The 27,834-nt window shown below is 37.1% G+C and overlaps 1 protein-coding gene across 1 annotated transcript; it reads left to right on the top strand.

Moving 5' to 3' along the window:
• The first annotated feature begins 1,799 nt into the window (after positions 1 to 1,799).
• Positions 1,800 to 27,211, top strand: LOC124980980 (myosin-2). The gene is made up of 40 exons (XM_047547111.1): positions 1,800 to 1,818; positions 2,017 to 2,059; positions 3,484 to 3,707; positions 3,807 to 3,950; positions 5,384 to 5,540; positions 6,713 to 6,740; positions 6,824 to 6,938; positions 7,036 to 7,128; positions 7,650 to 7,713; positions 7,823 to 7,921; positions 8,965 to 9,068; positions 9,577 to 9,715; positions 10,050 to 10,168; positions 10,258 to 10,407; positions 11,568 to 11,738; positions 11,829 to 12,138; positions 12,757 to 12,836; positions 13,721 to 13,808; positions 13,896 to 14,013; positions 15,125 to 15,248; positions 15,337 to 15,473; positions 16,838 to 17,093; positions 18,669 to 18,911; positions 18,990 to 19,166; positions 19,244 to 19,389; positions 19,473 to 19,563; positions 19,651 to 20,040; positions 20,661 to 20,787; positions 21,477 to 21,595; positions 21,735 to 21,931; positions 22,562 to 22,745; positions 22,822 to 22,987; positions 23,090 to 23,214; positions 23,364 to 23,672; positions 23,759 to 23,962; positions 24,482 to 24,607; positions 24,699 to 24,869; positions 24,948 to 25,052; positions 25,168 to 25,263; positions 26,926 to 27,211. The coding sequence occupies exons 3-40, from the start codon at positions 3,504 to 3,506 to the stop codon at positions 27,076 to 27,078; spliced, it is 5,829 nt and encodes a 1,942-aa protein (XP_047403067.1). The 5' UTR covers positions 1,800 to 1,818; positions 2,017 to 2,059; positions 3,484 to 3,503; the 3' UTR covers positions 27,079 to 27,211.
• Positions 27,212 to 27,834: the final 623 nt, after the last annotated feature.

Consider the following 27,834-nt stretch of genomic DNA (forward strand, 5'->3'; position numbering starts at 1 on the left):
ATGAAATGCTGATCCCTTCAATCTCAGAATGGCTGGATGGGCCAGGATTGGGGGCAGAGCCTTGGGAAGTGGCCTCCAGGTGTGAAAAGGCTGAACAGGGGGTTCCTCTGAGGGTAGTGTGGCCTATGTATCAAACTAACCTTGACAGCATATCTTCTAATCACCAAAGGAGACGAGCACAATGGTGGCATTTGGCATGTGCTAAGTGGAACCAAGAAGGACTTCAGCAGCCAGCTGAGAGTGTGATGCTGCCTGCTGTAGTCAAGAGACCCCTGGAGTTGTTAGGAAGCTGATGTTCCAGGATGCCTGGGGCTGGGCATGAAGCCCAGAGTGCAGCCAGCCAGAGGAAAGGTGCTGGACAGCTAAACAAGATGTCCTGGTAAAGGCAGCTCTGAGTGATAGCTCCAAATCTTGGACTTTGAATATTTCAAGCACTCCCGTGTATCTGTGACTGATGTGCCCTTTGACCAACTTAGGAACCAGAGGACTCTTTAAGCACATGGATTTCTTGAAGATTAGGCCTTCATCCTCTTTTGAAATATTTGATATGAAAGAGTTCAAATAAAATGGGTTAAAATTCTATTCTTATTATCCTAAAAAAAATCAACATTATATTTCATCAATGAAGGAAAAAGAAGAGCCAGAGAATTTTGGGAATGTAATTTCAACAGTTAAAAAAATTTGCTTTTACATCTTTAGCACCTTCTTAGGCAAAGATTGCCACGATAATTATCAGTAATCATCAAGAATGCAGATACTGTATTATTAATAACATTTTGATCTGAAAATATGTGTCACATTTCAAGAATAAAATTAGACACAAACAAGTTTAATTTGTGGAATCTAGCTCAAGTTTCTTCCTAAAAGTTTCAAAAAGACATTATTTGGAAGTTCAAGACACCTTCTGTATTTAACATTTTCCTTAATGCCGTATATATTATATTTGCTATTTTATGTTACATAAAGAAAAGTAAGGAAATGTAAAGAAATAATCTCACCAAACCAACTATATATACAGCCAAATCTCTTCCATGTTTCTCTAGCACGCTATATAAAATACTTGCATTATTTTCTTGGTGTACTATGACATAAAAACACTGGAAAATACACTAAAAAAATCACCTTTTTCTCCTAGAAAATATTCAACCTTTCCTATTGCAGGTACATCAAATGAGAAGGGGATAGGAAATGATGTGCTGCATGGAGGCAACAGATTGGGCAAAAGAAATTGTAAGAAAAAAACTGCTATTTCACGAGAGTCAGGAAATTCTCAGAACTATAATACTACTGGGGGAAAAAAAGGGAGGACTTTCTCTTTTTAAATTGTAGAAAACACAGCTTAATTTTGCAGGGTTAAAAAGATAGGATTAACAGGTGAAAAATTAAGTCTCGTAAAATTAAAATAAATATGTGTATTTTATTTGTATCATTTAATATGTGAGATATGCAAAAGTGATGTAAGGCAATTCTGAATTGTATGCCTAACAAGGCCAAAAAGAAGTTATGAGAGAAGCCAGGTAACCTGGCTGCCCAGTCAATGCCTTTATCCACGAGTCTGAATCTTCCTTTCACATCATCTTCTCAAATTATCCATAGGAGATTTATCCACATACTCAATAAGAAAAATATTTCTAATTATATCCAACCATTCTTAATATGAATGAGAATTATGCAGGGACACCAGACTGCCAAGAGGTTTTTTGCCAAACAATTCCTTTTGACTTAAGAAAGAAGAGGCAGCTGCATTGTTTCCATAACTATCCATATAAAAGAGCCTTCGGAATGAGGCTGACTCGTCCTGCTTTAAAAAGCTCCAAGGTAAGTGGGAGCAGGACCGGTCTTTCAAGAGGGACACTGGCCATATCGCCTGAGCCCTGCTGGTTCTGGTACTGCTGTCTTGCTACTTGGCCTTTTACACCTATGAATTCTGTTGCTTTTTGCTTATAATAGCAAGTAATTCGCAAATAGAATCCCTCCCCTTTGGTTAACCAAGTGCTTTTCCCTTTTCTTTTACAGAACTGCCTTACTTCCAGGCTACATCTTCTCACTTGCTAACAAGGTAAGATTTGGACTAACCAGTCCTTGGAGGTGAATGCAAAAGTCTCTGGGATGGGTTTGTGTCACTTAGCAACCTTTAAGAAAATGCTTACCTCAGTAAATAACCTCCAACAACAGTAAGGAGGTGGAGAGGGACAGAGAAGGGGAGGGCTTTCACTGTCTTGTTTATGACTCAGGTACTAGTGAGGTGACATTTAAGCAAGAGAATTATTTCTATTAGAATATTATTTTGCCTCTGAAGAAAAAAAAAAAAAAAAAACAAAAACAAAAGACACCACTCAGATTTCCTTGCTAAAGTGCTCAGATTTTGATAAAAATGTATCCTGCTATTAGCATTCATTCAGTGATCAGGATGCCCAAGAAATAAGATAGGAAGTATCCACGAAGATGCTCCCTTTAAACTTCTTTAAAGCTCTTGTAAAAAGTCACTTTGTGCAATGCTGAGTGCTATCTAAAATGAAAACACTGTAGAATTTTAGTTTTCTATAATAAAGGCATTAATCAGTCCTACTACTACACACTGCACTTCTAAAGAGGGAGACTGGGATAGGGATTAAAATGATTTCAAGTAATTTGATCATGCAATGACTGCTGTGGCATTCTTTGCCAAACCAAGCATTCTACTGATGCCACTGGCAACCTGCAGACAGCACAGTCTGAAGCAACCGAGGCCTGCATTCTTTAGAAGGAAATTCAGAATAGCAAAGGGGGCACTGCTTTGGATTTTATCATTAACTAGTCTAACTAGGTTAAACTGATTGACTGGATTTACTATGCAAAGAAATTTTGTTAGAGTGACTCTACTAAGCACTCCACTAAAAGGGGAAACAAAGGTAAACAAAACTATAATCCCCCAAAATTCACTTTGAGCAAATTTGTCTATACAGCTAAAGGAGAAAATAAAGTTCTCTGACTTTACATGGCAAGACATGGCATTTTGTGACATTATAGTAAATGACATTTTATATGGAAATGGTAGCTTAAACTATTTCAAATTACTACTTGTTCAGTAGTAACTATTTTTTTTTTCAAAGTATCTTCATCCTATCTCATGGACCGTGAATTAAGAAAAGCAGATATTATAATCCCTAAAGATTAATATAATCTCTACAGTGAGATCAAGTGACTTACCCAAGGATACAAGCAACTTAGCAGCAGTTCTGAGACCCATTTTCTTGATTGGAATGTGAGCCTTGGAGGATGAAAGAAGAAAATGTATGCAAAACTGTAATATAGTATTAGGTGCATAGAGACCTTGGATGCATTTCAGTTTTTGTGATTATGTTTGTATCAATAACTAACTGGTGTACAGTAGAGCTGCCTAGCGGAATTTCCAACTGGGCCCATGGAATACAGATAATATAAAGATCTACTGTTAAAACAGCCCTTCAGTCTCTACAGTGTGAAATGTTTTATCCTCTTTAGGACCTCTGAGATCAGCAGCCATGAGTTCAGACTCAGAAATGGCTGTTTTTGGGGAGGCTGCTCCTTACCTCCGAAAATCTGAAAAGGAGCGCATTGAGGCCCAGAACAGGCCCTTTGATGCCAAGACATCAGTCTTCGTGGCAGAGCCCAAGGAATCCTTTGTCAAAGGAACTATTCAAAGCAGAGAAGCTGGGAAAGTGACAGTAAAAACTGAGGCGGGAGCGGTGAGTATAGACCCAGGAGCCTGCTGTATTTCATGGAATTGGGACAGGTAAGGTTTGGTCACTCAATTGACATTAATGGTTATCCTTCTTGTTTACTAGACTCTGACAGTGAAGGAAGATCAGATTTACCCCATGAACCCTCCCAAATATGACAAGATAGAGGACATGGCCATGATGACCCACCTGCATGAACCTGCTGTGCTGTATAACCTCAAAGAGCGCTATGCAGCCTGGATGATCTATGTGAGTGTCACCTACCAGGGGTCTTTATCATCATCACTGCATACCCTACCAGTCCACTGGCTCCACTGAAGCATAAATGGATCCCAAGTAGTGACCTGTTTCATTTTCACTAGTAGCCTAACTAGTTAAATATTCATTACTATTGTAATGAACTGTGTAATAAATATTACACTATAGTAAGGCATAGTACAAACACCAGCACATCTTTTTCATTCAGAGCCAAGGAAGGTCATTATCCTTGTTGGCTGATTGACCACAGGTCTCTTGATCAAATATTTGAGCAGTAACTGATTATATCTCAACTATCTGCTCACATCTTCCCCATTCCAATTGTAGAATCATTCCAAGGAGGGAAAAGATAAACATTTTATCACCCAAAAATTATTTTTAGGGACAAATTTCACTCATTTTCACTTTGCCCAAATAATGGTACTTTGCATCTATGTGTTCTGGTTGCTTCTATTTGGAATGCCACCTCTTCTGTGAAACCTTTCCGACTTCCCCAGGCAGAATCAGGGGTTGTGTCCCATTGTTTCTGTCCTTGCAATCACATTAGCCATGTTTTTCCTGCATCATTCATTACATCGCTGTCTTCTGCATTGACTGGGAATTCCTCAAGGGACACAATCTCATTTATTTTTTATTCCGACTGCCTTTCAGGGACCTGGCACATAATTCACTTTCATTAAATATTTTAAACTCAATATGTTATGCTACACTCATATTTTTGCATAATTTAACCAGTGCTGTTATTTAACTGGGCAACACCTATACAGGTGTACCTAATGTTTACGATCAATATCTATTTTAACTGGTTGTTCTGTTCTGGACTAGTCATCAAATGTTTTAAAATTCCTTTGTTGTAATCATAATGTATTTACATCATTTTTTCCTGTATCTTTATAACTTAAAATAGTTTGCAAATATATTTCCAGTGTTGTCATCTGTCACATTTACCTTCTTAAAGGTAAAAAAAAATATATGGTTTATGTTGTCTTAAGATTTACTACAGTTCACCTAATCACTCCCTTATTGTTGGACACTTAGCTAATATCTAAATTTATGTTCTTATAAATTTGAATTATCTTAATTCTGCAAAGGAAGTATATGCCTCTTTCTTTAAAAGAGTACAAATGTCTCATAGTACACATTTAAAAACAAACAAACAAACATGTTTTTAGAGTTCCTACTATGTGATAAAGCACTGTGACGAGTTCTGAGGGGAGCGATAAGAATTCTGAATTATGGTCCCTTTCCTCAGGGATGTTGTTACCACATTGCTGAATACACCAACTTGTTTTCATGCTGATCGCTTAAAGAAATGTAGACCATTCACTTTTAGCCCTCCTTTTTTGTTAAAACCCAATTAATTAAGAAACTGAGCAAATAACAGAAAAGGCCTTTGGGTAGTAATTCTTTCTTTCTTTGCAAAGACCTATTCGGGACTCTTCTGTGTCACTGTCAACCCCTACAAGTGGCTGCCAGTGTATAACCCAGAGGTGGTGACGGCCTACAGAGGCAAAAAGCGCCAGGAGGCCCCGCCCCACATCTTCTCCATCTCTGACAATGCCTATCAGTTCATGCTGACTGGTGAGTGGGTCAGATGTTTTGTGTGTGCATTACATTTCTAGAGAAGAACCATGGGGGTGGGGGGGAGAAAGAGAGAGAGAGAGAGAGAGAGAGAGTCTCTGACCAATTTCAACATACTTCAAAACAATTCCGTTGAGTTGAGGTGGGTGTATTTGTGAGATATTACATAAGGGTTGTCCCTGCTTAGATAATTTACTTTTGAATGACTCAGAAACTCAAATGTTTGAACAAAAATGTAAACAAATTTATGTGTACATGTACACACATGCACACACTCAGCCATACAATCACACATACAAACTGGATCTCCACCTACCATGAGTCAAAAAACAGAAGAGTAAACCTTGCTCTGGGGTTTTATTCTTAATATCATAAATTGTGACCAATGAACATAAATTAAACATGGCACAAATGCTATTTCTCTTTCCCAGAGCCAATTTGAACAGGTCTAAGATTTTAAAGTATATAAGATATTATGACAGTTACATTATGAATTTGTTTCCTGCACTATTGCTTCAGCTAGACTTATCTTAAGTACTCAGCACCCCTCTGGAAAGAGCTTAGAGAATTCCTTGTTAGAATAAAACATCAAAACAAACTTTTACCTTCCCCTAAAAAATACGACTAAACCCATGAGTACTTTCACAGCTATCTCCTTGTACTATATTTCTTACTTTTCACACACTAAAAATATCTCCAATGTCCATTTTTCATTACTTCTTTCACCCACAATAAATATGTCATTAACATAAACTGTCATCAAAACCCAACTGAAGAGTCAAGTCCACTTTTGTTATTTATTTAATGTTAAAGAATTGAAAAGGAAGTCTGGTACTTCAGGAAAATAGAGCCATGTGATTATACTCTGGCTTTCAAACACTTTCTTTCATCACAGAATCCCCTCCCCAAATGAAATATTTCTTGAAAGACTTGAACATAAAACAGATAAAAGTGGCAGTGTTCATTTTAAATGGGTGTATGTATGCAAAAGTAGGGGAGGGAGTAGGAAAGAGGGGTACTGGAAAGATGGTAGACCTAGGACTCATCAAGCTCAAAGGACAGCAAAACTCAGGCTGAAAAATATTAAGTTCATTTCATTTTACTTTACTGTCACTTATAAATGTACGAAAAATATATATATATATTAAATGTTCACAATTTCTCTTTTGTAGACCGGGAGAATCAGTCAATCCTGATCACGTAAGTAGATTTTATGCTTTCCTTTCATGGCTGTGATAGTTGTTAACTTTGGGACCTCATTTGATTTTGTTTTGATTTGACAGTGGAGAATCTGGTGCAGGGAAGACTGTGAACACCAAGCGTGTCATCCAGTACTTTGCAACAATTGCAGTTACTGGGGAGAAGAAGAAGGAGGAGGCAACCTCTGGCAAAATGCAGGTGTGTGTCTTGTCACAGTCAGAATCCAGGCTCTGTTAGGACTCTCAGGGAAGAAATTCCTGAGCCCCAGATGCAAGGACTGCTCTTTCCTTTGCAGGGGACCCTGGAAGATCAAATCATCAGTGCCAACCCCCTACTGGAGGCCTTTGGCAATGCCAAGACTGTGAGGAATGACAACTCCTCTCGCTTTGTAAGTCTCCTGGACACTATGATTGGCTCTGTCCACTGGTCAAAATTGATGGGATGCTTGTGAATACGTTCTCTGAATCTTTTATTCATATTATATTACACTGACTTTTTTCTTCTGAACATGGATCAAAAACCCTGTCTTGAAGGATATGTGGCTTTTTCTGAGTTTTTCTTAACCTGTCATTATGTTATTATTCACAATTTTAAAATTCTCATTTATTTTCAATTGATGATAATTGCATGCCTTTATGGGGCACAAAATGATCTTTTAATCTATTTATACATTATGAAATCCAACTAACATGTCACCTAACATATGTATCAAATTCACGAATTTTTAAATAAAAGATAAAATTCACTTACAAAATAGGAGAATATTTTTTAGTTCTTGACATAGTCTCTAATTGATTTAATATTAAAAGCATTACCATCTCAAGTGTTTTAGAGTTTGAAAAGATTTGATATTATTGAAAAATATTTTTATATTTGATATTATTGAATAATGTTAGTTTTCCTTTCAAGGGTAAATTCATCAGAATCCACTTTGGCACTACAGGAAAACTGGCTTCTGCTGATATTGAAACATGTAAGTGCTCAAATATCCTTAAAAATATTTTCTGTTCCTTATGAGCTATAAAATTTGTACATCACAGGAATTTTTATACTTTTCCCATGTATGGTTTGTTTTCTTTCAGATCTGTTAGAGAAGTCTAGAGTTACCTTCCAGCTTAAGGCTGAAAGAAGTTATCATATTTTTTATCAGATCACATCAAACAAGAAACCAGAACTAATTGGTAAGAAATATTATAATTCCTTTTCAAAATTTCTGTATCATTACCTATGAATATATGTCTGAATTTTGTTGAATTTATATGTACTTTATTTTATTTATTTATTTATTTATTTTTGTGGTACTAGAGATTGAATGCAGAGCATTCTACCATTGAACTACATCCCCAGACCTTTTGATTTTTTATTTGAGACAGGATCTCACCAAGTTGCCCAGGATGGCTCAGATTTGTGATTCTTTTGCCTCCACATCCTAAGTAGCTGGAAATACAAGCATGTGCCACCCACCCAGCTTGTTTATTTAATTTTTAAAATAACTTTGTAGGCTAGGGGTGTAACTCCATGGTAGGATGCTTGCCTACTGTACACAAGGCCCTGGGTTGGATCCCTAACATGGCAAAAACAGCTTGTAAGTTTGGTAAAATGTATATGTGCTCACTCAAAGAACTTATAAGAAAGCAAAAGGAAAATTAAAATAACACCTTCAATTTCTATAAGTAGTTAAATTTTATCCTGGTCATTTTCCATATATATATATATCATTACATATAGCTAAATACATACAATTTACATAACTGAAATAATAGTTACATGCCCTTTTGTAATTTTCACTGAGCCTATCATGGTTTTCTCCATGTCAATAAATATAGATCTATGTTACTACTTTTAATAGTTGCATAGTGTTCCATTTCTAGAAATAAGCATGATTTACTTAATCATATCCCTATCTTTTAATGATGTTTAGGTTGTTTTCAACACTGAATTTTAAATAGTCAACACTGTAATTACTACTTATAGATATAACTTTTTTCATATGCAGTTATTTTTGGATTATAATGGTGTTTAAAAATAGGGAATGATAAGAGACGCTATGATAACAACTTCAAGGGGTTTGAGATGGTGCTGCATATCCTTTAAGTGCCCCTTCACTGACCATCAAGCATCTTTCAACCAAGCATCATAAAGTGATCTCAAAATTTGTCTAGAAATCTCTTGCTTTGATGATGAGGATGATTATGCTTATCTTTGCTCTTTTTTACGTATTCAGAAATGCTTCTGATTACCACAAACCCATATGATTACCCATTTGTCAGTCAAGGGGAAATCAGTGTGGCCAGCATTGATGATCAGGAAGAGCTGATGGCCACAGATGTAAGTAGAATACACAAAAGCTGGAATTTCTGCATTGGGTCAGAGCAATGGTCCATTAGATAAATACTTAGTCTCCAATAGAAATAGCAAAGAAAGATTGAAGTATGAGGAGCATACACATGCCTCCTGGAGTCAATTAAAATATTAAGATGTGCCCCTAGGACATTTTATCTTACCTTGATAGTCTAAAGGTTTATTACTTTGGAACCAAACCATTTTTTATATCTATTTGCAATAGACCAAACTACCTCTCAAAATAACTTACTATCCTTGTTCCCTAAGTTTTCTTTTTGAATCTTAAGATGATATACACATAAAATTAGACTGCTCTTCCCTGGTTTTTGGTCGAACAGACCTTTCTACACCCAATCTAAGGAATCTCTTGCCCCCCCATTAATACTGGTAGTTTCTTCAGATTGACCAATAAGTCAGGAAGGGGAATGTGAACTATAAAGTGTGCAAGTGTGTGGACTGTAACCTAACAGATATATTATTGGTTATTTGACAGAGTGCTATTGATATTTTGGGCTTTACTAATGAAGAAAAGGTGTCTATTTATAAGCTCACGGGGGCTGTGATGCATTATGGGAACATGAAATTCAAGCAAAAGCAGCGTGAGGAGCAAGCTGAACCAGATGGCACTGAAGGTATCAACTGAGTTGATGTCATATTTGTTTGAATCACATTCTTGTTTCCTGTGAGTTTTCCTAAGAAGACAAATTTACTTTTAAGAATTGAGTGTTAAAGTATACCTAAACTATCTATTATGTAAAACATGAGCATTAGATAATTTCCATCATTTCTAAAGTTCTTTAGGTCAAACTACCCATAACCAAGGTCTTTAACTTACTGAAAAAATGGGCAAGGATGTTCAAAAAGTTATACATAAAACACTCTACACAACATATATACTTTAAAAAATTTAAGGAAGTGGGTATCGTTAGGCTATAATAAAATTGTTCTACCCTTTCTTCCTTTTAGTTGCTGACAAGGCAGCCTATCTCCAGGGCCTGAACTCTGCTGACCTGCTCAAAGCCCTCTGCTACCCCAGGGTCAAGGTCGGCAATGAGTATGTTACTAAAGGCCAGACTGTAGAGCAGGTAGGTGCATAATTTGAATTCATCACCAGGATAAAAAACATTTTTATAGTCCTCATGTAACTTTAAGAACTCTATCTTTGTCTTTCAAGGTGCTCAATGCAGTGGGTGCTTTGGCCAAAGCCATGTATGAGAAAATGTTCCTGTGGATGGTCACCCGCATCAACCAGCAACTGGACACCAAGCAGCCCAGACAATACTTCATTGGGGTCTTGGACATTGCTGGCTTTGAGATTTTTGATGTGAGTTGGTAGTTGGCTGGTGAAGAGATTTTATAGTAGGACAATAAAGAATTTATGAATATTATGGCTTTTTTCTTACAACTGTCAGTTATATTAAGACTTAAAAGAGATTGATTTGGCAGCTACTAATCATTTATTGTAGTGGTAATTCCACTTCTATGAGAAACAATATACTTAATGATGACCCAACTTGCTATGTGGTCCAGAGGGAATTATGAATTAATTTGGTGTTATGGAGGGAGAGGGTTATAAAAATCCCACAAAACAAAATGAAGTTAACATGAAAATATCAATGTAAACCTTACTGATAAACAGTATGCTCTGAAAATATGGTGGAGAAATCATTTGGAAATACTTACAGAGATAATAAAAGCTTAGAAAACTTTATAGAGTCAGCATTAATAAATGAAATTAGCTTTTAATCTCATAAATGTGATATCATGAAATAAAAATTCATATTTGATTATGAAATACATTTTTCCTGCTTATAGTTTTTAAGAAGTTTATATTCTTCCCAATTATTAAGGTAAAATTTGGGCATTACATAAAATATAAAAAAGCAAGGGAAAAGATTCCACATAATTGTGCTTTATATCTAGTTAATGTTAATTTTAACATTTTGGTGGAACTTTTACAATAGAAGTGTGTGTTCTCATATTGCATTTAATTTTTGGTATCATGATTATTTTTTCTTTTCACATTAAAGAATAGATGTAGTAATTATTGCTCCCTTGAAATGCTGACCATAATTTCTCACAATGTAGACTCCTAGACAATTTCTCATGGGTTGCAAGTTGGCTCGTAAGTCCACTGAAAGCTATGAGCCCTCTAATAGATGTAAAAGGTAATGGGAATAAATATGGAATGATTAAGTAGAAACTCAGGAAAACACCTGAGTAAACTTAAGCAAATGCAGGGGGAAAATGTTAATACTGACAGGATTTTCTATAAAATGGCAGAAGAGAATGGTAGATAGATTCCACACATCCTGAAACCTCCTATACTTTTTACTTTTTATTTCAAAGGAATCTCTTTGGTCCAATGATTCTCACATCTATCATCTAAAGTCTATTGGACTCAAAGTTTTAAATTTAAAAGTAAAGTATTTTTTTAAATGCTCAATTCTCTTAAGAGAGAAGTAAACACATCTATTTATTTAGTTCAACAGCCTGGAGCAGCTGTGCATCAACTTCACCAACGAGAAACTGCAACAGTTTTTCAACCACCACATGTTCGTGCTGGAGCAGGAGGAGTACAAGAAGGAAGGCATCGAGTGGACCTTCATTGACTTTGGGATGGACCTGGCTGCCTGCATTGAGCTCATCGAGAAGGTATCCTCCTCTGTCCACTCGGTCCCTTCTGCCTGTGTACTCTGCTTTTCACATTCACCCAGATGACCTTTTACCTCATCTTCAATCCAGCCTATGGGCATCTTTTCCATCCTGGAAGAGGAGTGCATGTTCCCCAAGGCAACAGACACCTCCTTCAAGAACAAACTGTATGAGCAGCATCTTGGAAAGTCTGCCAACTTCCAGAAGCCCAAGGTGGTCAAAGGGAAGGCTGAGGCCCACTTCTCCCTGATTCACTATGCCGGCACTGTGGACTACAACATCACCGGCTGGCTGGACAAGAACAAGGACCCCCTGAATGAGACTGTGGTTGGACTGTACCAGAAGTCTTCATTGAAAACTCTAGCTTTCCTCTTTTCTGGGGCTCAAACTGCTGAAGCAGGTATTGCTCAAAAGTCTAACATTTTCTGTAGATATTACAAAATGTGATGTTAGTTTGAGCCTGGAGAACTCATAGTCCTTGGCAGAATGTTTGCTGGTGAAACCCATTATTCTCCTAAGCATTGAATAGGTAGGCTGGTCTATAATTATACATGTGTGGCTCATGTCACTACAGATAGGGGCCCTACTTGCAAAGGGTGAGAGAGGAGGAACTATCATGCACTCAATCAATAAAAGGCCTCAGCTTCTGTGATTCTCTCCTGCTTCTTCCACTACACTGAATATTTGGGGATATTTATTATAATGTAGTGACTGACTTCTGCCTCTCCATACTTGCTTTATTGATGATTTCTAAAGTTAGTGTATTCCTTAATGTCCAAATATTGGGGTGTCCATTTCTATATGGTGAGGGGAATGCCCTTCACATTATTTCCCAAAGGAGAAAGAATCACAGAAAAGTGATGAAAACTTAGTTAAAAATACAATTCAAATAGAGGCACCAATAGAGTTGGAAAATGCTCCATTTGATGAGTGTGTAAAAGCACAGACATCTGCTAATAGGCAAGTGTAGCCCTGTTGATTCTGAACTACATTAAATGATACTTCTTTTCTTCTCCAGAGGCAAGTGGCGGTGGAGGTGCCAAGAAAGGTGGCAAGAAGAAGGGCTCTTCTTTCCAGACTGTGTCTGCCCTTTTCAGGGTAAGGAAGGAATTGTTCTTGCATTCCCCAGTTACTTTGGGAATTTTTTTTTCCAGTACTAGGGAACGAACCCAGAGCCTCGAATATCCTAGAAACTGAGTTAAACTCCCAGTCCAAAAATTTGTTTTCAGAAACAGGAGATCTTCTTTTCAAGAGATATTAGGAAAGAACTGACATTATCTAATGACTTCTATTGATTTAACTTAGAGAGAAATGATTTTAATTACTTAGAAATTGTTATCTCACCTTTCATGCTAAGTCAAATAGTGAAGACTATGTGATAGGAAATTTCATAAAACTTAATGCTCTACCTTCATAATCTAGTGAGTCGTGACAAGGAACAATGACATGTACACAGAGAGACTAACAGACATCAGCAAGACTGATGAAATCTAGCAGATAACCTACAACAAAGCTCATATAGTCTCCTTGATCTTAAATTAATTCTCAACTATAACTGGTAGTTTTTTTCACTTATAAACTTTATGTCCTAAAATTTTACAGAGCTGGAAAGAGGGAGCTATATTTATGAGAAAAAGTTCAAATGTGGTGCAGGCTTGCTTTTACTTTTTGGAGAACTGTAGAGTTTAGTAGAAGAGAGAGTGATTATCTAGAATGGGTAGCAGTGACCTTGTAAGTATCTGTGGGTGGCCAACAATGTGGGTAGAAAGAAGGACGGTGCTGATGTATGTGAGTAACTTCTGCCAACTTAAATTCAGAAAAATGTACTGAGGAAGAAACTAATCTCAGGAGAAGCATTTGAGGTGTTCTTTCATGTGAAAACAGTCCATACAGGTCATTCAACCCAACTATAAAAATTGATTTTAGAAACAATGCCAACTGCTCATTACCATGTCAATAGTCTGAGATGACTGGTTTTACAGGAGAATCTGAACAAACTGATGACCAACCTCAGGAGCACCCATCCTCATTTTGTGAGGTGTATCATTCCCAATGAAACTAAAACTCCAGGTAAGAAACTCTAGAATGAAAGTAGAGGACATGATTGTCATACTCCCTTTTCATAACTCTGCAGTAAAATCTATACATATTTTTTAGGTGCCATGGAGCACGAACTTGTCCTGCACCAGCTGAGGTGTAATGGTGTGCTGGAAGGCATCCGCATCTGTAGGAAGGGATTCCCAAGCAGAATCCTTTATGCAGATTTCAAGCAGAGGTCAGACTCTCCTAATTATGGCATATCTTGAAGTTTTGTATGAACAAATTTAATACAAGCAGAACAATTTAGTGAAAATTTTTAATTAGCCATAAAAGTAAAAAGTGTACATCTCGAAATTCCTTTAAAATATAGGTGTATTATATTTTAAGCACTGTGAAGAATTTTCATTGGACTTACCATGCTCCTGACTAGTTCACAGATATGTGTGCATTAACTTCAATTTAGTTATGAGAACTATCTTTTTGAATATTTAGTATGTTTGGATTATCTCATTTAATCATTATAAAAGCCTAGTAAAGATAAGTACTATCATGACCTCATTTTATAGATGAATAACCTGAGGTTCATAAAGGTTATTTGCCCAAAGTCACACATTTAAGTGGCTAAGTTGGTAACTCTGCTATGCATGTATAACTTCAAATAAGTCATGTTCTGTTGCTTCCTTTGGTTGTATCTATCATCATTTTTCTCTCATTCATAAGCTTCCAAGTGTTTCACAGAAACAGAGGGGACATATCAATGTGACAACTCTTTAGATCCTTTTTCTCCTTCCTAGACAAGCATATCTTGTATATCCCAGAATAGGGCCTGGGTGGCAACTGCAGGGAGTGGGTCTCTCCTAAGTCTAGGTCTGGTGGAGCTGGCAGAGAACTGCAGTGCTCTCAAGATTTGACATACCCCTAAGTTTGATTTTAAGTGTTTAGGACAATTCTCCACACCTGAAGTAACTTCTACCAGATTCTTCAATAAAAAGTAGCTTTCTTGTCTCAGGATTCTAAACAGCAAGTTTTCAAGCAGGGATAATATTATATTCTGTAGGCCATCTATAGCTTAATGTGAAAAAGATTATGAAGTTCTTTCCTGAGAACAGGGTCTGATGAGGCAGAAAGGAAAATTGCAACTGTAAGAGATGATAAAATGGAGTAAAAATTGATAGCCAATAGGTTGACCATTCATGTAAACAGTGTCATCCTTCTTTGAACAAAGAATAATAACTTTTTTAAAAACTTTGATTTTTAAATAAATCACTTAATATTTAGCTATTACTTGTTTCATCAGTAAACCAAATGCTTTTTTTTTTTTTTTTTAACTGCATTTGCTTTAACAGATACAAGGTACTGAATGCAAGTGCTATCCCTGAGGGACAGTATATTGACAGCAAGAAGGCTTCTGAGAAACTTCTTGGGTCCATTGACATTGACCACACCCAGTATAAATTTGGTCACACCAAGGTAATATTCTCTAAATCCGATCTGATGCTATTTCTATCCCTTTGAATTTTATGTAAAAATTTTGATCTATAACACTTCCCACACACAGGTCTTTTTCAAAGCTGGTCTTCTGGGGCTCCTAGAGGAGATGAGAGATGACAAGCTGGCCCAACTGATTACTCGCACCCAGGCCATGTGCAGAGGGTTCTTGGCAAGAGTGGAGTACCAGAAGATGGTGGAGAGAAGGTACAAAAACATATTGTTTATTCATGTTTTCTAAAAACATGAATAAACAAAACACACTTGAGGTAGCTTATAGTTAAGACTCAACTATGGTAAGGACACTGAAGTAAGAAGGAATGAATGAGTCCCATAGAGAAGTGAGGGAAAACTTAGAGGATCATCACCATAAAATATATTCTGAGTGTTTGGCTAAAAAATCGAGAAGCATGAAGTGTTCATAGTTCTCATCTAACAAGATAAAATACATCAGTGAGAAAGCAGAGACAAATTTTTGCCATAGCACTTGGTTCTAATGTGAATTTATTAGGCAGATGATTAAACAGAGGACATGTATAACATTTTCAAGAATGGTTTTATACACAATAGAATCCTACATAATCCTTCTTCCATGTTATCATTTCTATTATTGAACCATTCATGATTTAAAATATTAAGGGCATTTGTGAAAGACTTTGTAGGAAGTTAATACAATGTCATCTAATTTGTTGCAGGGACAGAATTCAAAGACTATAGAGTTAGGCATCACTCAGGTTGCAGGATATACATGACCAGGACTTATAGTGAGATATGCATTTTACATTGCCACTCTGTACATCTGCACATATGTGGATATATATGTGTAAACATAAAACAATCTGCATGAAACAAATTTTATTTTTACCACTTGAAATCATGCTAAAAATTTCCGTGGCATTCTATCTCATTAACAATAGTAAATTTGGGTCCTAATCATTATGTATGTATTTGAATAAATAACTGTCTATATATGAGGGTAAATAATTCCTTCAAACTGAAATTAATTCCTTCAAATCTAAATTAAAGCAACTGTGGTCACATGGAATATAGTGCAAAATTCACACAACATTGAAATATAAAGCTAGAGATTGTCAAAGAAATTCTAGCATTTTTAATCTCATACCCCACATTCTTTAAAGGTTGTATTTCCCTCCTGCTTCTCATATGGTATTTTATAAGAATGTCTGAAAGGCACTGAGGCACAGCAATGCTTCTCAAAGGGTGGTCCTTGATTCACATTATCACCATCCCTTGTGAACCTGTTAAAAGTGCACAATTTCAGCTCCCACCCCAAATCCTCTAAATCTGACTCTTTGAAGGTAGAGTTCAGGAATCAGTATTTTATCAAGCCCATTAGGTAATTTTTATGCATGCCAAAGCTTGAGAAGCAGCAAGGTAGAGGAATGAGTGATTGGCAAGTCCTTGACTATCACACCAAATATCACTTATAACCTGAACATTTGTAAGCAGGTGAGGATTAGAGTGGGGACAGAACCTCCAACTCTCATTGCCTACATTTCATCTCATTTCATCATTCACACAATACCTAATTTGCAGTCATTGAATTTTAGGGAGTCCATCTTCTGTATCCAATACAACATACGAGCCTTCATGAATGTCAAGCACTGGCCCTGGATGAAACTGTTCTTTAAGATCAAACCTCTCCTAAAGAGTGCAGAAACTGAGAAGGAGATGGCTACCATGAAGGAAGAGTTCCAGAAAACCAAAGATGAACTTGCGAAGTCAGAGGCAAAAAGGAAGGAATTAGAAGAAAAGATGGTGTCACTGTTAAAAGAAAAAAATGACTTGCAGCTCCAAGTTCAGGCTGTAAGTTGGGGGTACCATCTTAGGTATCACTAATCAGAATGCAAATGCTAAAACTCAGACCATTATAGGCAGTGGGCTGGATAGTCAGCAGGGCAGACAAGTATTCAAGAGAGAAAGTTAAAGCCCTCCAGGTATCTCTTCATTGCCCCCTCAAACAGCACCACAACAATGAGGTAGAAATGCCCATCATCTTTCATTCTACACAATTTAATCAAACTACAGGATTTATGTCTTTTCCTTTGGAAGAAAGTCCTTGAAAGTGATTTTAACATGGAACAATCCCAAATAAAATATTAAGGGGAGGAAATCACAGAGGGAGATTTTTTTTCCTGAAACTTCCTTGAATACTTTCTTGATGTCCATAAGTCATAAATTTCAATATTTTCAGCTGACAAATGGCAGTATTCAACACCAAATTTTCTTAAATTATTGTTAATTATTGATACAAAAATTCTTATTCACTCTTTCCAAAATTCTTATTCACTCTTTCTATGATCACCATAGTCAGTACCCTATCACACCCACACCCAGATTGCTTCATCAGAGCCTAAATTTCTCTGCCTACTTCCAGTTCTCTACTATTCTGTCCAAACTACTCACTGCTCACTTTGGGGCCAATCATTTTAGAACTGCTTCCATCAACTTGGAAATGTAATTTATAAGACTATTTTTCATTTGGAGAGAATTGAATTGGTCTGGTATAATTTACTCATCACAAAATCATATTTTTTTTCTGATGAGATTAGTCTCTGCTGTCAAGTTTGGGCAGTGTAATAACTCCTTCAAGATTACAGAAGGAGTCTCCCCTCCTTTTTTTCTTTATTGCCTCTACCTCCTTTAAATCTATTCCAAACTTTTTTCTATTCTCTCCAGAGACTTTCTCAGAATCTGTTCTATACCACTACATTCACTACATAGCTATATGGAGCACATTATATTCTTTTGTGTACTCAAAAGCTGACATGGAGGATCACTGATGAATATATATTCCATGGCTCTCTCATTTTCTGCCTGCTCTGTTCCCCTTAATTGGAAACGGGGTTGCCAGGAATTTTTTGATTATTTTACGCCTCATCTTAAATTTAAAGCATCATAACCAGGACCATCTTTCAGTACTACAAAGAAATGTATTTCAGTAGCAGCTGCAGGTTGAAGTTTTCTGGAAGGAATGCTTCCCCATCCCATTGTGATTTTCTTCCTAATAAGTTGACTTCTGCAGACCCAAATACTACCAATCTCTCAAGGTCTAACTCAAATATCACTTTTTTCATGAAACCAACCCTGCACTCAACTTCTCTGTTCTCTGATGTCATGAATTACTTTCCACATTAATGATAGCTTTTGAGAGAGAGATTTTCTAATCTACTATGGAATACACTCTTCTAAAGGAACAGGTCAACAACCAGTATTTTTGTTTTTTTTTTTCATATGGAAATGTACTACACATTAGTAATTGGTTCATGAAACAAAATCTGTGAAAACATAAATAAGTGAAACCCAAAGGAACAACTGCAGAAATTTATACTCTTATCAGCCTAAAGAATTTCATTCTTTATTCTCAATTGTAATTTCAAGGAAGCTGAAGGTTTGGCTGATGCAGAGGAAAGATGTGACCAGCTGATCAAAACCAAAATTCAGCTTGAGGCCAAAATCAAAGAGGTGACTGAGAGAGCTGAGGATGAGGAGGAGATCAATGCTGAGCTGACCGCCAAGAAGAGGAAACTGGAAGATGAGTGCTCAGAACTGAAGAAAGACATTGACGACCTAGAGCTGACACTGGCCAAGGTTGAAAAGGAGAAGCATGCCACGGAGAACAAGGTATGAAGCGTACTCTGTTGTACTATATACAGGTTCTTAGTGAGGTGGCAGAGCTCATCTCTTTCTTAACCTCTGTAGGTGAAAAACCTCACAGAAGAGATGGCAGGCCTGGATGAAACCATCGCTAAGCTGACCAAGGAGAAGAAGGCCCTCCAAGAGGCCCACCAGCAGACCCTGGATGACCTGCAGGCAGAGGAGGACAAAGTCAACACCCTGACCAAAGCTAAAATCAAGCTTGAACAGCAAGTGGATGATGTAAGTCCAGCATTATCAAGGAAATTATTTCTTCTAAAGGAAACTGGGCTTTCCTACTCAACATAATTTATATTTAGCTTGAAGGGTCCTTGGAGCAAGAAAAGAAACTTCGTATGGACTTAGAAAGGGCTAAGAGGAAACTGGAGGGTGACTTGAAGTTGGCCCAAGAGTCCATAATGGACATTGAAAATGAAAAACAGCAACTTGATGAAAAGCTCAAAAAGTAAGTATGAAAGAATAGCTCAGAGATTTGCTTCTACTGCTGTGGATGAACTAAATTGTTGCCCTTTGCTGCTTTTCTAAAAGAAAAGAGTTTGAAATGAGCAATCTGCAAAGCAAGATTGAAGATGAACAGGCACTTGGCATTCAATTGCAGAAGAAGATCAAGGAGTTACAAGTAAGTACATGATCTCCATCAATCTAATTCAACAAGAAGAAAATGACTGACACTAGAAACTCAGTTTGTATTTACCATCATTTTCAGGCTCGCATTGAGGAGCTGGAGGAGGAAATTGAGGCAGAGCGGGCTTCCAGGGCCAAAGCAGAGAAGCAGCGCTCTGACCTCTCTCGGGAACTGGAGGAGATCAGCGAGCGACTGGAAGAAGCTGGTGGGGCCACTTCAGCCCAGATAGAACTAAATAAGAAGCGAGAGGCTGAGTTCCAGAAAATGCGCAGGGACCTGGAGGAAGCAACCCTGCAGCATGAAGCCACTGCGGCCACCCTGAGGAAGAAGCATGCGGACAGTGTGGCTGAACTTGGTGAGCAGATTGACAACCTGCAGCGGGTCAAGCAGAAGCTGGAGAAGGAGAAGAGTGAGATGAAGATGGAGATTGATGACCTTGCTAGTAATGTAGAGACGATCTCTAAAGCCAAGGTACAACAGATATGGGAAAACTGATATTAATTCACTAGCTCATATGGACACATCATAGTTTATTCATGACACATTATATACAATAAGTCATTTGTTATTTGCAGTAGTCCAGAATGGTAAGTACGAAAAATAATAAACTATTTCTATTATTTCCATTTAACATATGAGTAAACAGAAATCCAGAGGCTAAGCACAGCAGCATATCGCCCCACTTATAATTACAGTACTAGCTTTAGAAAATAGGTCATTTGTTGTCCTCAGTCCTCCAACTGGAGAATACAACTCTTCCATGGTTTTAATTATCCAACAGCAAGGTTTCAGTGTATAGAAAGGCAATGTAATAGTTTGTAACATGCTTTTAGAATACATACCATATAACTCTTATGTAATCTTAAAATTAGAACTTACTATAATTTTTATATTACTATTGCATAGAGCTTCATGACTAGCTTTTATAAATAAAAAGAACTAAATTCTTCTATATCACAATGCATATTAGATAATTTGACTCATGTATCAAAACAAGTATTACATATTTCATTTGGGGAGAAATTATAGCTACTGCAAAGATCACTATACTGAAAGGTCTTCACTTCCTTCTTTCACTTTTTATCCTGTAGGGAAACCTAGAGAAGATGTGCCGTACTCTAGAGGACCAAGTAAGTGAACTGAAATCAAAAGAAGAAGAGCAGCAGCGGCTGATCAATGACCTGACAACCCAGAGGGGACGCTTGCAGACTGAGTCTGGTAAATCTCCCCTCTTCTTTGGTGCTTAAGTGTGGTGGTGATGATGATGTGGTTAAGAACAAATGATTTGGTTGCAGTCTAATAAAAGCGACTGAGATCATGTGTGATTCATTGAAAGGCTCAGACTCTCAATCTACGTGCAAGGTCATTTTGGGACAACACTGGAAATAAATATTTCCATATAACTAGACCAAGCTCTGCTACAGAAAGGTCTTGAATACTTATTTTTCACAAAGGGGATGTTGGGAATAGGGGTCATTCCAGCATTGGCCCAAGGCTTCTGCTTCAGGAAACATTTTGTGTTTTTTTTAAGTTGCATCAACATGAACTAAATTGCTGACTGGGGTAATGGACAGTCCAGTCTCTCAAAAGTCTATGGAAGTGGAACTATGTTGAATTAGACATTTTAGCTCCTTTTTTGACAACTATCACCAGGTTTTACATATTACATAGGCTAAAATAATCAGTTATGAAGAGGGCAAAAAAACTTTTAGCTGTATTTATTCATTTGGATTGATGTGGAATTTCCACCATAATTACCCAAATTTAGCATTGAACATGAAGATGTCAATATAGAATTCAATCATCTGAGTATTCATTTCAGGGGATAAGGATTAAATTTGTTTTTAACATGGGTTTGCAGAATATTTTCTTCACTTAGAAAACAATGTGTCTTTTCTTTGGTCTAGGTGAATTTTCACGCCAGCTTGATGAAAAAGAAGCTCTGGTATCTCAGTTATCAAGGGGAAAGCAAGCATTTACTCAACAGATTGAAGAATTAAAGAGGCAACTTGAAGAAGAAGTAAAGGTAACAATTATTCTAAGACTGATTTGACCCCTGAGTTGACCATAAACAAATTCAGTTACACCAACTTTTAGAGGGTTTTGAAACTTAAAAATTAAATACTTAGACATCCAGTAAAATGAAGGCATAACTACCTCCACAGGCCAAGAACGCGCTGGCCCATGCACTCCAGTCCTCCCGCCACGACTGTGACCTGCTGCGGGAGCAGTATGAGGAGGAGCAAGAATCCAAGGCTGAGCTGCAGAGGGCGCTGTCCAAGGCCAACAGTGAGGTTGCCCAGTGGAGGACCAAATATGAGACGGATGCCATCCAGCGCACAGAGGAGCTGGAGGAGGCCAAGTATGTGCACAGCAGTGAGAGAATGTACAGAAAACTTGGCAGAGTCAGTGATGCTTATTAACTAGCTTCTATTTGCCAATCACTACCAATCCTGTGTGTTATTCATGAATAAAGCAAACACAGTCCCTATTGTACTAGACTAAAATTTAGTTAAGGAATAAAAAAAATGGCAAATGAATACTAATTACAGAACTTACATGTGTCAAGCGCACCAAGTTCTTTGCTGCTTTAGGGTTTTGTACTGTTCCATCTGTTAGGAATACTATCCATTCAGGTCTTCTTCTAGCTCACTCTGACTCTCCTGGGGGAGGACTTTCCTGAGTACCTAAAGTAGTTGTCTGTCATTTACCCAACTTTACTTCTCTTTGTCATACTTATATCTGAAAGTATTGTCATAGATTTTCTGACTTGCTTATTGTTTATTTCTCCCACTAGTTTGTAAGCTTCATAAGGCAGGGAACTTTTTTTCTTATTGTTGCCTCAATATCTGGTTCATAAAAGGAGCTTGCTGATGTTTGTGAGTGAACTAATAGATCACATTAGTATGAAGTTCCCAATATGCTTCAGGTGCTAATAATTCATAATTGCTGTTATGTTTACTTCCCCCTAAATTTTTATATAATTTTTCAGGAAGAAGCTTGCCCAGAGGCTACAGGCTGCTGAGGAACATGTAGAAGCTGTGAATGCCAAATGTGCATCCTTGGAGAAGACAAAACAGAGGTTGCAGAACGAGGTGGAGGACCTCATGCTTGATGTGGAGAGGACCAATGCTGCCTGTGCAGCCCTGGACAAAAAGCAAAGGAACTTTGATAAGGTGATTCTTGCAGCATCCTCTGCTCTCTGTGATTTTTTCTGTCTTATACAACAGGTAACCGCTCTGGATTTTTCAGATCCTAGCAGAATGGAAGCAGAAATATGAGGAAACACATGCTGAACTGGAAGCATCCCAGAAGGAGGCCCGGTCCCTTGGCACTGAGCTGTTCAAGATGAAGAATGCCTATGAGGAATCCTTGGATCAGCTAGAAACCCTGAAGCGAGAGAACAAAAATTTGCAGCGTGAGTCCCTTTCACTTTCAATAATATTCATGACTTAAAGGTATTTCTCTCTCTTGTCATGTGTTTGGCCAAATCCTTACCTGTCTTTTACCCAAACAACAGAGGAGATTTCTGACCTCACGGAGCAGATCGCAGAGGGAGGAAAACGTATCCATGAACTGGAGAAAATAAAGAAACAAGTAGAACAAGAGAAGTGTGAACTTCAGGCTGCTTTAGAAGAAGCTGAGGTACAGATTGAATTGTATTACACCAACAAATTCAGAAAAAAATTAAGCACATCTGTGTAGGTTGTAAAAAAATACATAGCATAAAATTAATGCCTTGCAGAAAAACTTCTGACTATTTCTTGCTAATGTCACTTTTTGCGGTCATTAAGGCATCTCTTGAACATGAAGAGGGAAAGATCCTGCGCATCCAGCTTGAACTGAACCAAGTCAAGTCTGAAATCGACAGGAAAATTGCTGAGAAGGATGAGGAAATTGACCAGCTGAAGAGAAACCACATTAGAGTCGTGGAGTCGATGCAGAGCACACTGGATGCTGAGATCAGGAGCAGGAACGATGCCATCAGGATCAAGAAGAAGATGGAGGGAGACCTCAATGAAATGGAAATCCAGCTGAACCATGCCAACCGCATGGCTGCCGAGGCCCTGAGGAACTATAGGAACACCCAAGGCATACTCAAGGTACATGGCTTCCAAAGATGGACCCAGGATGATTTCTGTGACTGCAGCCTGAGAATGTGGTATCTCAATGATCTCTTATTCCACAGGATACCCAGCTGCACCTGGATGATGCTCTCCGGGGTCAGGAGGACCTGAAGGAACAGCTGGCCATGGTTGAGCGCAGAGCCAACCTGCTGCAGGCTGAGATTGAGGAGCTGCGTGCCACACTGGAGCAGACGGAGAGGAGCAGGAAAATTGCAGAACAAGAGCTCCTGGATGCCAGTGAACGTGTCCAACTCCTGCATACTCAGGTGGGATTTAGCACAAGGAACTCCCCTGTGGATTGCTGTTTATGTGCCTGAAATACGGAGGCCTGAATTTTTTATATGACAGCCAGGTTTTCTGCTTTTACCATTTTTTTCATTGTATAATTGAGAAAACTCTCCTTATTTTATGTTAAACAAATATTATTGACTGGCTATAATATACTAAGACTGATTCATAGTCTGTTATTATTAGTTTCATTGACTTATTAATATTGACATTTTTATTGTGCAGAGATTGAATGTTGTGAACATTATAATTTTATCCCTGTGAATATTTCATTGGTAAATGACAACTATAATATTACAGAGCTATTTAGTCTACTTATGAACTATGCACTTGAAGGTGCTCAATATTCTATAAGATTTCTATTTTATTTATTTGTACTACTTAAAAAATTCTTTAATATTGAAAGCATTTCTTACTTGTAGTTTTTAAACTAATTTTTTTCAAAAAATGGTACTTTGATAACATGATAAAAAGATGTATAATTTATTTTAAAATAGAACACTAGCCTGATTAACACCAAGAAGAAGCTGGAGACAGACATTTCCCAAATGCAAGGAGAGATGGAGGACATTATCCAAGAAGCCCGAAATGCAGAAGAGAAGGCCAAGAAAGCCATCACTGATGTGAGTAGCAGGCACACTTCTCCATCAATTTAGCAGTGATACTGCCTACAGCAATAGTTTTCTTGATTTTTTAAATTTACTTTTTAATCAGGCCGCCATGATGGCCGAGGAGCTGAAGAAGGAGCAGGACACCAGCGCCCACCTAGAACGGATGAAGAAGAACATGGAGCAGACAGTCAAGGACCTGCAGCTCCGTCTGGATGAGGCTGAGCAGCTGGCATTGAAGGGCGGCAAGAAGCAGATTCAGAAGTTGGAGGCCAGGGTGGGTCTCCCAATATCTATTTCCTTCTGCTTCCAATGTCTGATTTGATGAAAGTTCTAAGAACCTGTCTGTTTGCAGGTGCGTGAGCTGGAAGGGGAAGTTGAGAGTGAGCAAAAGCGTAATGTTGAGGCTGTCAAAGGTCTGCGCAAACATGAGAGGCGAGTGAAGGAACTCACTTACCAGGTACAGGATTAGTTTTTATCACCTAAGTACTCTTCTAAATATATGTGAAGTGCTCATATACAATGATGTAATAGTACTTTAGAATTAAGGCCCTCTGATTTTTATGATCTTTCAGACGGAAGAAGATCGGAAAAATATTCTCAGGCTTCAGGATTTGGTAGATAAACTTCAGGCAAAAGTGAAATCTTACAAGAGACAAGCAGAGGAGGCTGTAAGTATCCTTAAGTTCTACATTACGGGAAGAGTGAAGTCCTTTGGTTAAGAAAAGCAGATGGATAATTAGATTCATTACCCTGTTCAGTAAATAAACCGTTTTATGTAAGACTTGAATTTAAAACTTTTGTACATTTTTGTAGTTATTTCTTATCATTTGTAATATCAAAAGTTTGATTTTAAAAGTAAACTTTCAGTTCACAAAGAAAGAAAAATTTAAAAGCAGAAATAAGCCTGGCCATAATCTCTGTTCATTATCTGATAAAATTGTCAAGAAATGAGAAAATATAAACAAAAATTCTTACATACTTAAATGCTAAAAAACAAACTGTCCTTTATAATTCTATAATAAATTTGATATAAATTTGAGATAAATTTGAAATAAAAGTATAATTACTAAATAATTAATTATAAATAAAATTACGAAGAAGATGCTACTTTTACAAACCTACATATTGAAGTCAAAGCTGTTGTTTGGAAGTTACTCATTGCAGTATGTGCTTTCATTATGAATCAAAAATAAAAATAAGTTAATAAACTGACAGTGTTATCCAGAAATTATAAATAACAAAATAATGGAAATAAGAAGCACCATTAAAAATAAGGTAGAAATCAATTAACTAGAGTATACTAGTTTCTAATTTGATTATGTTAGTAATATCTAACAACCAAGGAATTAATAAATATACTTTTGACTAGTTTAATCAACGGGAAAGTGAGAGAAAATATAAACTCACAACATTAGAAATGAGAAAAGGAATAAACCATGGACATAGAAAAAAATTAGTATAATTACTATGTAAACCTACCAAAAAATTGAAAACCTGAAGAAATTCATGATTTTTCTAGGAGAATATAAATTGCTAATTTAGCTGGATAAGTTATTTCAGAATTACTTCTGAAAATGAACCCAGGTCCAGATTGGTCTTTCAAAATTTCAAGGAACAGATAATCCCCCAGCTATGTAAGCTGTTCAAGATCATGGGAAAAGACGGAGAGCTTTCCAAATCATGTTAAGAAGCCTGCATAACCCTCATACCAGAACCTGTCCAAGAGAGAACAGGGGGAAGAAAATACAGGCTGTTTTAATCATGAGTGCAGTTGCAACATGGATGAATTACTTAGTATAAAGACCCTTACTTCATTAAAGGAATTTTCCACTGATATTTGAATAGGCTTAGTTTCTACAATGTAAGGATTACTTTATATTAGAGAATCTGTCAGTACAATTTTTACATCCAAAGCAGGAGGGAAAAAGTAATATTTTGTGCCAAAACATAGTAAAATAGATCATAGTAAAATAGATCATTTATTTCAATTTTAAAAAACTATTAAATTCATCCTCAATATGATAAAGAATACTTTAGTGAACAGTTATCACCTAAAATCAAGTATTAACAATCTTGACTTTAATATTCTTGCCTTCTCCTCTGATCTTAACATTTTTTATTGCTCTACTTTTGGTACATATCTTTTAATATGCTTCGTTTTCAAAAATAAGGATGTACTTATTTATGAGGTGACAAGCCCCAGTTAAATCACAATATTAATTTCAATGATAACAAAATCTAGGAGAGGTATGATTTTGCTTATCTATATATGCCAAGAGTCTAGAAAGATGTGTACTATGGGCTTCTTATGATTCCATTTCTATTCTCAGGAGGAACAATCCAACACGAATCTATCTAAATTCCGCAAGATACAGCATGAATTGGAGGAAGCAGAGGAAAGGGCTGACATTGCAGAGTCTCAGGTCAATAAACTACGGGTAAAGAGTCGGGAAGTTCACACAAAAATTATAAGTGAAGAATGATCAAGTCCGGATACAATGGAATGACTGAAGAGAGGCACAAAATGTGAAGTCTTTGGTCATTTTCCTCTGTAATTTTGTCTGTTCTACCCTATTGTGAAGGAAATAAACAGTAAAGGGTACTTTGCAAACAATATCCTTAGGCTGGTGTTGTTTTTTTCCTCTCTCCTAAAGTGATGTCAAGGTTTGAATAATCTCAAGTCTGTTGAACAAACACATTTAACCTGCCACGAAGAACTATTTATATATACATATTTTATTTTAGGTCTATGGCAATACTTGAAAATTATAAAGCTGTCACTTAACAGGGAAGTCAGTTTTGATGAACAGAAATCTGGATATCATTTTTCTTTCTAACCTTTCCTGGTATTGGGGTATAGTTATAGAATCCTAGAAAGTTCCTGCTTCCTCTAGTTTTCCAAGACTATGCAAAGGATGGCACTAGCTATAGTTTCACATAGGCAGTTCAGACTGAACCATACCATTAATTCTCTTTGCTTAATAACTGTAATCAAGAACATAAATGCAAAGTATTCTTAATTGGCACATGAAGATTTCCAACATTAATGCTAATATTCTGTGAACATAGTGTGGGTATGAATTTTATATGAATGAGATGTGACCCTTCTCCCTATGAAAGCTACAGGGTGTCGATTAACACTGGGGCCATAGAGATTATTACTTTATATATTATAATGTTTCCAGATTGTATGGCCTCCTAGATAATCATGTAGAGTCAAAATCAATGATCGATAATAT

This window comes from Sciurus carolinensis, chromosome 3, assembly GCF_902686445.1.
Source record: "Sciurus carolinensis chromosome 3, mSciCar1.2, whole genome shotgun sequence".
NCBI lineage: Eukaryota > Metazoa > Chordata > Mammalia > Rodentia > Sciuridae > Sciurus > Sciurus carolinensis.